Genomic DNA, 12,020 nt, shown 5'->3' on the forward strand with positions numbered 1-12,020 from the left:
TATACTATATCTCTCTACAATCTCGTACATCCTGATAGCGCTGGTCACTGCAGAACAGCAATGACGTGAGTTGTTATAGTGTTATTGAGGTGTCGAAGAGGCATTGTGATTGTGATGGAAGAATTAGTCAGCGTTAGGAAGTTGGCTATAGCTTTGGATGCCTTATAATAATCGGATCTCCAGGATCCAATACGTGGAAGACACTTTTTAGGTTCCCTTCTAGGTGCGTAATGATGTAAGTTCTATACATAGCTATACTATACCTCTCTACAATCTCGTACATGGTGATCGCGCTGGCGGCGGCTGCACCGTGCTGCGCGACGCGAGCGGGGACCCTCTGGATCTCACATCCTGTGTCGCCAACGGAACCTGCCCGTACGGACTGCAGAATAGCAATGACGTGAGTGTACGAGTATGATATTAAGCTGTCCTTTGCAGACAGAAGATTTTCCATCGCGATGGAAGGATAAGTCACCGTCGGGAATGTGCTGATTACTCCGGATGCGTCGGAATAATAGGATCACTAGGTTACAATGCGTGGAAGACACTTTTTAGGTTAGGTGCGAAGTGGATATGTCAAAAGCGCGCGACCCCATTGGTGATCGCTATGCCGCTCGGCCGCTATTGGTCTATTGCGGCAAGGATGCGCTCAGCTAAAACAATTGGGGTCGATTGATGTCGGCATTTTGTGAGTGGAACTTTTTCATTGCCCGTGAGTGTATATCTCTATATCATCTCGTACATGGTGATAGCGCTGGGGACTGCAGAACAGCAATGACGTGAGTTGTTATAGTGTTATTGAGGTGTCGAAGAGGCATTGTGATTGTGATGGAAGAATTAGTCAGCGTTAGCAAGTTGGTGGTCACCGGAATCACAGGATCACTAGAATCCAATACGTGTAAGACACTTTTAAGTCCCCTTCTAGGTGCGTAATGACCTGAGTTGTATACATAGCTTTACTATACCTCACCACAATCTCGTACATGGTGATCGCGCTGGCGGCGGCTGCACCGTCCTGCGCGACGCGAGCGGGGACCCTCTGGATCTCACATCCTGTGTCGCCAACGGAACCTGCTGAACGGTTGTAACGAAGTCGTTACAACAACGGCCACACACCTACCCGCATCTCCGAGCCAACAACAAGAACGCCGCGGGGGGGGCGCGCACGTGGGGCACCGCACAGACCACTCCGGGTGACCAGAGGGGAAGCGGGACGGCACGGCCACCGCACCTATAAAGCACCGCAAGACCGCCGCTCCGGCACCATTCGTCAACTCCAGCTCCGGCGTCTGATCAGCTCCCATCCCGTGCTTCCTTCCCACTCACCCTTATTGTATTTATGTATCTATAGCCTGCGTCGCGACGATCTAGTCTCGATAGGCGCAGCTTGGTTACCCCCTCGTTGTGACTGAGGCTTCGAGCGCGGCGCGGCTACAATTATTAGCCCGAGATCCTGTACCCTTTATCCTTTCCTACTATTTGCTATAAATCCGCGTTTGCCCCTTCAGGGCCCTGTTTAAATAGTTAGATACTTAATAGATATCCTTATTTGTGCATTTGTGTGGTGAATATATAGTTACAAGCTGTAAGTACTAGACATATAAGTTATTATTGTAAATAAAGCGGAGCCAGTCCCGCCTAATTGTTGTATATTGTAATCCGTGTTATTCATTTCCATCCCGTACACCTACCGAGGTTATTTCCCTCCAGGGGCCTCAGGAATAAGGTTAGATTAGCTAGGACCGCTTCACGGTCATATTATAATCCCCCCCAGGGTGACCGGAGACTCCTTCAGAGGCCCGGCACCGACTTGAGCTAGCCTAGGACCGCTTCCCGGTATACACCATTCGAGAGACATTCAGTACCAGCCCTAAGCACTAGGAAACCAGTAGTCATTAGGGTAAGTACATATTTAATATAGCATCCAACCCCTACTCTCGGGGGAGGCCAGAGAAGTCGATTCACCCAGGGGTCGCTCCCCGGTGGTCCAGACCCGCTCCAGCTGAACTGCTACATTACATTGGCGCCCAACTTAAAATCCACTTATTTTCATCACTATTTAATATTATTTAGCCCCCCGTAATAAATCATAAAACACTAGAAATAGCCAACCGACCGACTTACCGTTCAATTTAACTACCTACCCGCAATCATTCTAAAAATAGACCGACAACCGACCGACCGACCCCGTTTAACAAAAATTACAATTTAAAAGTAAAGAGCAATAAATTTTTGTTGGTCATTTTTATTAAATTTTTCCCTAACCGATTACAAACTGGCCCCGTTTTATAATAGATAATAAGTACACAACATCAAATGCCAACGTCTTGGATTTATAACCTTAGTAAAGAGGAATTAATAAGGGAGAGCAAGGAAAGGAAGCTACCGACCGTAAATTTAACCGTAGACAAACTAAGAAAACAGCTAGCCGACCACACCAGAGAAGAAGAGGAGGAGACCTTCGAGATGACATCCGAAGACCAGACCAAAACCACGAGCCAGCTGAACCTGTCGTCCATCGTGAGGGAATGGAATATATCGTTCGACACCGCATGCGACCCGGTTGAATTCATCGAGCGTTTGGATGAACTGACGTCATCAGGTGACGTTCCGCAGGACCGATTACTCCAGGTACTACCGAAAGTGCTGAGAGGAAAACCGTTATTATGGTATAGAAATAATTCCGACACCTGGGACAAGTGGGAAGACTTCCTAAAAGACTTCAAACTATTCTACTACCCGGCGGGATACGAGAAGAATCTGCTCGAGATGATCATCGCACGCAAACAACACCACCGTGAATCTTTCGTCGATTACCTGACCGACATACAAACCCTGATGAGAAGATATGGGAAAATGACCAAAACAGAAAAAGAAGAAAGAATATACGAGAACATGAACGCGAGTTACAAGTACTACATCAAGAAGCAAGACTTCACCAGCCTCGGGGAATTAATTAGACAGGCAGCCGCGTACGAGCAGATCACAGAAGAATCCTCATCTCAACAGTGGAACGACCGACCAGACCGACACCGCCAGACACCGAAAACTTATCCAGAAAGATCACCAGCACCGCGTAAAATACACGAAAAATACGACAAGACCACGTGTTGTTGGAACTGCGGCAAAGCAGGCCACTCACACAAGGAATGCCGGGGCAGGCAAGTACTGTTCTGTAGCCAATGCGGAGTCCTCGGGAGACTAACGCGCAACTGCTGCAGAAAAGAAACCAAGTTCGGAGACACCAACATAACCGCTGAAGAAAACCGACCAGAATACCGAATCTTCGAAGACGTGAAAGTAGGGAAAATCACGTACCGAGCACTAGTTGATACAGGCTCCACCAGATCTTACATCAGTAGAAATATCTATGAAGACAACTCGACAAACGCCGATAAAGAAAAAGTCACAGGGATGCGAGTAACCGTCGCAGATGGCAGAGTCATGGACGTGAAGCTCAGAATAGAACCAGAGATTGAGATCCGGCAGAGAAAAATAACACATGAACTCTTCGTGCTACCACATTACTCACCGTCAAACCTAATCATCATAGGTATAGATCTCCTTAGAAAAGCAGGAGCCACAATAGTCTGGGAAAACAACACCGAAAATACACCGAAAGAAGTCCAGGAAACTAACCAACAGGAACCGCAAGTCGTCGCACAAGAATCAACACCACCGAAGAATAATAAAATCAACGGCCCAAGAAAGTCGAAATCCCGCAAGCACAAGAAAATACCTAATCAACAACATCCACCAAGATATCCCGACACAGCTTTAATCCAGGAACGAAAAGGATGGTTCGAGAGGAAAATGTTCGAAACCCATAATTCACCTGAAAATGACCCAACATTTACGATTAAAAACGGCTCACTCCAAAAACGAATTGTAATTCCAAGATACGGGGTCAAGATAGACGCACAATCCCAATGGAAAATATGCGTTCCGACAATGAAAAGAAGGTCGATTATCGAACAACACCATAATGGGCAAGCAAAAACAAAATACCTAAGCACGACAAAAATCTTAAAAAGTATTGCCGAAACATATTACTGGCCCGGGATGTACAAAGATGTTCTTCATCATATGAAAAAGTACAAAGAACGACTAAAATCATCATCATCAAACTCGCCGCAACCAAATTCCACCGAACCGAAGCAATAAGTTACCTACCGACGACGTCATCACCCATCGCTAGATGTGCCTAGCCGCGGTACTCATGCGATGCCGAACGAACCGATAATTCCAAACCTACCCTCAGTCATCAATAATGAAGATCGAAGATAAATAGCCGTAAAAAGTTAAAACATTTATATATTTATGACCTAGTCATTCCGTACCGTACCGTATAAATCTTATTAACTGTGTATAATTAGTAATTTAATTAATTATAGATGTACAACTGAAAAACCACAATCTGTATTAAAAATATAGAAATAGAAAAAAATGTAAACGCAAATGCACACATTTAATACCGTCCGTCCGTAGTATAATATAATATAAGTAAATAATAGACACACAGATATGTTAAACGTATAACAACCACCTTTTTACATCCAAGTCACAGGTAAAAATTTTGCTCAGACTTAGAATAAGGATTGTAACATTTTTGAACGCAGCCTCCTGCCCAATACGTCACGCCTCTGTGAACGTACATAGGTTAGAATTTTGGTTGTTAATTCAGTGTCAAGTGTCAAACCGAGTAAATTTCAGCAGCGCAAGGGCACATGCGCCGTATAAATTTTATCTTTTAACTTATTTGCAATGTAAAGAACTTAGTAAGTCGCATCCGTAAATAACCGAAACTATATTATATAAGAAGGAAAATGTATACCGAGTACACAATAAGTTGTACATAGCCTACAATGTAAGTAAAACCAACCACGCATTTTATCCTTGCTCATGGTCATAAAAACAAAATATTCACAATCTTTTGTATAGAAAAGAATACCGAATACACCGTTTCCGTCCGAATTTACCTGCACTAAGCAAAGATGAAATGCTCATGTACTATTTACCTTATAATCTTGTTTTTTTTTGCTAAAGTAAATAATAATGCATACTGCATACCGAAATAATGTAACTTGTAATAATAGCATAAAGATATAATACCGAATGCACAAATAATCCCGTAAAAATAACCGTTTAACCGCATAATCCCCTTTGACAATATGTATACAGACAGATCTTGTGAATTTTTATCAGGTAAAAATTCTACCGTTGAGGGGGGAGAATGTAACGAAGTCGTTACAACAACGGCCACACACCTACCCGCATCTCCGAGCCAACAACAAGAACGCCGCGGGGGGGGCGCGCACGTGGGGCACCGCACAGACCACTCCGGGTGACCAGAGGGGAAGCGGGACGGCACGGCCACCGCACCTATAAAGCACCGCAAGACCGCCGCTCCGGCACCATTCGTCAACTCCAGCTCCGGCGTCTGATCAGCTCCCATCCCGTGCTTCCTTCCCACTCACCCTTATTGTATTTATGTATCTATAGCCTGCGTCGCGACGATCTAGTCTCGATAGGCGCAGCTTGGTTACCCCCTCGTTGTGACTGAGGCTTCGAGCGCGGCGCGGCTACAATTATTAGCCCGAGATCCTGTACCCTTTATCCTTTCCTACTATTTGCTATAAATCCGCGTTTGCCCCTTCAGGGCCCTGTTTAAATAGTTAGATACTTAATAGATATCCTTATTTGTGCATTTGTGTGGTGAATATATAGTTACAAGCTGTAAGTACTAGACATATAAGTTATTATTGTAAATAAAGCGGAGCCAGTCCCGCCTAATTGTTGTATATTGTAATCCGTGTTATTCATTTCCATCCCGTACACCTACCGAGGTTATTTCCCTCCAGGGGCCTCAGGAATAAGGTTAGATTAGCTAGGACCGCTTCACGGTCATATTATAATCCCCCCCAGGGTGACCGGAGACTCCTTCAGAGGCCCGGCACCGACTTGAGCTAGCCTAGGACCGCTTCCCGGTATACACCATTCGAGAGACATTCAGTACCAGCCCTAAGCACTAGGAAACCAGTAGTCATTAGGGTAAGTACATATTTAATATAGCATCCAACCCCTACTCTCGGGGGAGGCCAGAGAAGTCGATTCACCCAGGGGTCGCTCCCCGGTGGTCCAGACCCGCTCCAGCTGAACTGCTACATTACACGGTTATTGGTTGAGATATTCCTCCTAGAAGCGGCTTTATCATCGTGATGCAAGGATTAGTCAGCGTTGGGAACTTTCAGATTGCTACAAGAGCGCCGCATGTAGGAAATAACTGGCAAAAAACACTTGTTTGGTAAGACGCGGGCGGAATATGTCAAAACCGCGCGACGCCATTGGTGCACGCTATACCGCATGCCCGCTATTGGTCTATTGCGGCAAGGACGCGCTATGAATAAAGAGTGCGCCGGAAGTATCAGAGGATAACCAGGAACCAATGCTCAGAAGACGCTCTTTAGATTGCTTTGGAGGTGCAGGTGGAATGTGTTAAATACGGGCGACGCCATTGTTGCGGCAATAGGAAGATATAGTTTTATCCATCTTCCATAAACGCGGTAAAAAATATAAGCTTGGAAAGAACTCGCTGACTCCCCACAGATGTGTTGGTTTGCTACATACAAAGTCGCTTTGGGACGTATGGTTAACATCGTACTGAAAAAACTACCATTAAGTATAATTTTTACCTTATTATCTTCGTATTAAATCGAACCCTTATTTCCAGGTGATCCGCCTAGTGTCGGGGTTCGGTCCGCTGATCTACGGCGGCTGCTTCGCGGCCACGCTCTCCTCCGCGCTCGCCTCGCTCGTGTCCGCGCCTAAAGTGTTCCAGGTATGAACTAAGCAATGTAACAACTGTTATGGGTTGCTTTAGGTCCTATACGAAAGTATAGCTTATGAACTATGCCATGTATCATCTGGTATGAGTCGCTCTAGGTCCAAGTGAAAGTATAGCGATGTAGTCTGCTGACTTATATACCTTTAACTAGGTACTTTAGTATATAGTAAGTAGATACCTAAAAGTATAATAAAATAATGAAAACCTGAGCTTCTGAAATACAATGTATGATAAGTGTGTTTCCTGCGTGAGCTTCGCATCTTTGCACACTTTTTAAGGGTTTCCAGGATAAAAAATATCCTATAATAATGGAATACTGTGGCTTTAGAGTACTTTAAACTGCTGCGAGGTGCAGTGCAGGGGCTAAAATCAGCCCACAGATGTAATATAAAGCCATATCCAGACTGCGTTCCAGGTACGCGTAGTCGGTTACGCGTGTCTTCCAATAACGCTGTCGTTTTTCTAATGAAAACGCTGAGATTCAAGTACAGACACTTCAACGCACAGTCCGTATACAGCTTATCATTTTGCCTATGTTTTATCCTCAGGCGTTGTGCCAAGACAAACTCTACCCGTATCTAGAAGTGTTCGCGAAGGGATACGGCAAGAACAACGAGCCTGTTCGAGGATATGTGCTGACGTTCATCATAGCTACAGCTTTTATACTTATGGGTGAGTAGATTGAGTCTATATTGTAATACAAGTTGAAAAAATATATATAAAGAAAGAAAGTGTATATATACAGGGTGACTTTTTAATCACTAACGAAATTTTAATACAGCATTCCTTGGTTAAAAATATAACATACGTGTATTTTCTTTCAGTACCTTTCAGTACTAAAATTATAAGATATTGGCACTCAAAGTTTTCTCAAGAAAACCAAGATTCATGGTCACCGTGCGCGAGTAGCGTGAGTAGCGCGTCTGGCCACGCCCACTTGCCCGCGAATCCTAACTAAGCGAAAGTACCTAATTGTGTCTGTCTGTTACTCTTTCACGCCAAAACTACTGAACGGATTTGAATGAAATTTGGTATACAGATGGTCTCGTCCTTGAAAAAGAACATAGGCTACTTTTTATCGCGGAATTCCCACACGAAAACTATTTAAGGCGAAGCCAAGCTCGCGGGAACAGCTAGTTTCAAATAAATTCATAAGTTGCTCAATGATTTTCCCCATACTTTCAAGGGGTTAGAACCGTCAAATTGCAATAAAAAATCCAAATCCAAGGGGACCTTACCGCAACACCGTAATTAGCACACACTTCCTCAATCACTGTAAGTGATGAACAATTGATGAAGTATCAAATTGTTCGAAGTGGAGTCCCTTCTACACATCTACACAAAGTCTGGCACGTCACAACACTTTCAACTCATTGTATTTTAATTTATTTAACACCACAATGTAATTTTTCACTTCCTCGAAAGCGACAATTATCTTATTTCTGAGGTCTGCGAGATTTTGGGACTCTTCGACATACCTACTCCTACTCTTGGTTAGAATACATTTAGCACACACACACAAACACAACACAAGTCGGCCCGGGGGCCCGGGGTGCGCGCGCGTCGAAAGAAAAAAGGTTTTTGAGTAAACAGAGACACGTGTGACGCGGCGGTGCGCAGGCGACTGACGTCAGATCGATGACGCATTACCCATTAGCGGCGGCATCCTTTGCAAAATGAAGCTCCGCCCCTTTCTCATGCTAAACGAGAGTTTATTGGTTTATGGCGGCAATAAGGTCTAATTTCGGCTTTGTTTGTATCGTGAGAAACCTATCGCTTTTAACTTTTATTGCTCAGTGACTCAGTGACCATATTTTACCAATATTTCGGGATACAAAAAAAATAAATCATGAAAAATTTACCTACTAATTTTTTCATTGAAATCGACTCTATTGTACATACCTAACTCATGGAAAAAATTTCGTTAATGACTAAAAAGTCACCCTGTATATATATATATATATATATATATTTTATGTAACTTATTCGGATACCCTAATAATAAATTATGTCTATGGAGTTTCTTGCCCGCCTTACTCTCTCTAAATGTTTAGAATATTTGACAAACTACAAAATAGCTAAGAATTATGTCGTATGTGAAAAAAAACGTCGATTCTCAAGGCATAAATACTAATTTTAGAGCTGTGAAGCTATAAATATTGCCTACGAAAAATAAGATTTACCGCAAACACTCATTGAGTCGAATATTGAACAAATAATTTAAAGTCTAGACATTGAAAAAAAAATGAATCTGCGCTTTTAGAATCGACATCATTATATATACTTTTTGCCTTGCTGCTCTATATCTATTTTCCACCATGTATTTAACAATAACATTGCCATCTTCCAGGTGGCCTCAACCAGATCGCGCCGCTGATCTCCAACTTCTTCCTGGCGGCGTACACGCTCATCAACTTCTCCACGTTCCACGCGAGCCTGGCGCGCCCCGTCGGCTGGAGACCCACCTTCAGGGTATGGACTCTTATACAGGGTGTTACTATATACTATACAGGGTGTTGCTAAAGTGGCATAGCAAGCCGAAAGGTGGTGGCTTAGGGAGTCATTCTGAACAACTTTTGTTCTACAATTTCTGGATTTTCGACCATGTTTGCGGTTCTCGGCATCTCGTCGGCTGGAGACCCACCTTCAGGGTGGACTTTTACCTACGTATAGGCTCTTGCAAAAGTAGTAAAACAAAAGTCTTGTATACAAATTGGCGCCTCTAGCGGGAACTATCAGTAAACTTCAGGGTATGGACTCTTATTGTGTTATACTGGGCGTTGCAAAAGTAGTAAAAAAAAGTCGTTCAGAATCACCCATGCTCGGCTTACTATATGCCACTTATGCAAAACTATGTATATCAGGTTTAGCGAGAATTTGGCAGTACGTGTAGTACGGATTTTCTCACGTACAAAGTGGCGCTTCTAGCGGGAACTATCAGCAATTTTTCTACAGATTATTACTTTTGACAGTAGAAAAAGTTAACTATAGTTTTTCGTATAATTACATACTGTTTATCCGCAGTTGTACAACATGTGGCTCTCGCTGGTGGGCTCGGTGCTGTGCCTGGCCATCATGTTCGTGATGTCTTCGCTCCTTCTGCATTCCTAGTCATTCGTCCCGCGGTTTCAGACTGTTTAACATTACCTACTCTAAGTTGTAATGAAAACTCCTTACTGGCTGTCGCTAGTTGCATCGATTGGTTAAAGCTGCGCCCTCTAGCTCCGACTGCATTCCTAGTCTTTGGTTCAACAATTATGTTGGTATTTATTTACTATCAATTGTTTTTTTTTCCGCAGTTGTACAACATGTGGCTGTCCCTAGTGGGCTCGGTGCTGTGCCTGGCCATCATGTTCGTGATCTCGTGGGCGACGGCGCTCGTCACCTTCGCGTTTCTACTGGGACTCTACCTGCTCGTGTCCTATAGGAAACCCGGTGAGTTGTAGGTGGATATGGGGTAGAAACTGGAAATACAAATTTCTGAATAATCGATTTGGTTGTATACAATTATATTATATGACCTAGTTGAATAAATCTACCTAAGCCTTGCTAAAAAACAATAGTATACACATAAATACTAGACACATTGGTACAAGGCGTGATGGTTTTAGGTTACTAGTAGGGTTTTCAGTGGGATAAAAAGTAGTCTGACGACCGAATGGCGTAGTGGTTAGTGACCCTGACTACTGAGCCGAAGGTCCCGGGTTCGATTCCCGGCTGGGGCAGATATTTGTTTAAACACAAATATTTGTTCTCGGGTCTTGGATGTGCCCGTAAAATGGCAATAGGCCCGCCCCCGTCTATGTTTTAATCCAGATTGCCAGCTTACTGCAGCCTTTGATGAAAATTAGTTCAGCCATTCGACACATAAAACCTTTTGCGTTTATATCATTAAAACAGTGGCTTTGTTTTGTAACTTGTCTATTTTTGTGTACAATAAAGAGTAAATAAATAAAATAATAACGTATATCTGCTTCATCAGACGTGAACTGGGGTTCGACGACGCAGGCGCAGACGTACAAGACGGCGCTGGCCGGCGTGCACACGCTCAACACCGTCACCGAACACGTCAAGAACTACAGGTAACATCTTATTTATATATTATACACTCACGAGCAAAGAAATTAAACTAAATTATATCAATAAAAAATTTAATAAGAAATAAATGATGGGCACCAATATATGGAAGCTGGGACCAGCACCAATAGAAATGAGTGATACGTCGTTGAAAAGGTATTTTTTTGCAGAATATGAATAACGGAAGCGCTAGTCTTGATTTACTGTCCAATTAGAATAATCGTACCTTGAAAGTTTTTATATTTTATTTCTGTATTTTTAATGTTTTTGTTAGTTTTTCACATTCATTTTTAATTTTTATAACAAAATGATCATATTTCATATAATATTATATTTGTTATTCTCAGTAAATAAAACCAGTTGAAAGTAATTTCTCCAATTTCAATAATACGTGTTTACGTGTATTACGCCCTAACTGTCATCAGGAGAGAGAGTGCAATGCCATAGAAAAATACTTCCTTCCGACGAATATATTTCAAAATGGACAACTGATACGGATTTGTCGTCATAATACTTTTTTGCTCACTTGAAAAGAGCTATCCAACGATGTATGTCTCATCTTTATTGGACATAGGTCCCAAAACGCCCATTGTCATTTGTACAAAATGTTACGTTTTTAGATGGTACTTAATATTCAGGCGAGAGTTTAAATGTATTTCAATACATATTGCAGACGACGACGTCATTAAGATAGCCTTTTCAGCTTAGATCTAACTGGGTGCTTTTCTCACTGGAACTTCTTCATTTCCCGTGAGTGTATTAACGCTCTATTCCGTTCACCAAAATATACGAGACACGTATAAAAACAGAATTCGGGGTTCTGCTTAATTGGGAATGCTGAAATTGAGCTTACAAATTACTCGGGTAATGCGCCCAACACGACCTAAGACAACCAGATGGCTCTTTGAACTCTGGCAGTTCTGCTGAGGGGTCTCAGGATCGAAATCCGGCCGAAAGTGTTTATTTTTTTAAATGCTCTTTTCTTGGGGTCTTGGATGGTAAATGTTTATGTTGTGTGATATTTTCATCACAAGCAAGCGTCTAGAAATTACCATATCTCTGTGTAGACTGAGTTGTTTTCTTCCTGTGATAATAACTC

The 12,020-nt window shown here is 42.8% G+C and overlaps 1 protein-coding gene across 1 annotated transcript in view; it reads left to right on the forward strand.

Annotated features, from left to right (window-relative positions):
- Positions 1–12,020, forward strand: part of LOC105385618 (bumetanide-sensitive sodium-(potassium)-chloride cotransporter) — a 48,677-nt gene that overhangs the window by 25,048 nt on the left and 11,609 nt on the right. Inside the window, exons 11-15 of the mRNA XM_048628485.1 lie at positions 6,731–6,838; positions 7,393–7,516; positions 9,195–9,316; positions 10,144–10,279; positions 10,827–10,926. Of these exons, the coding sequence (XP_048484442.1) occupies positions 6,731–6,838; positions 7,393–7,516; positions 9,195–9,316; positions 10,144–10,279; positions 10,827–10,926 (590 nt within the window). The remainder of the gene's footprint in view (positions 1–6,730; positions 6,839–7,392; positions 7,517–9,194; positions 9,317–10,143; positions 10,280–10,826; positions 10,927–12,020) is intronic.

Source organism: Plutella xylostella, chromosome 21 (genome assembly GCF_932276165.1).
Source record: "Plutella xylostella chromosome 21, ilPluXylo3.1, whole genome shotgun sequence".
NCBI classification, from domain to species: domain Eukaryota; kingdom Metazoa; phylum Arthropoda; class Insecta; order Lepidoptera; family Plutellidae; genus Plutella; species Plutella xylostella.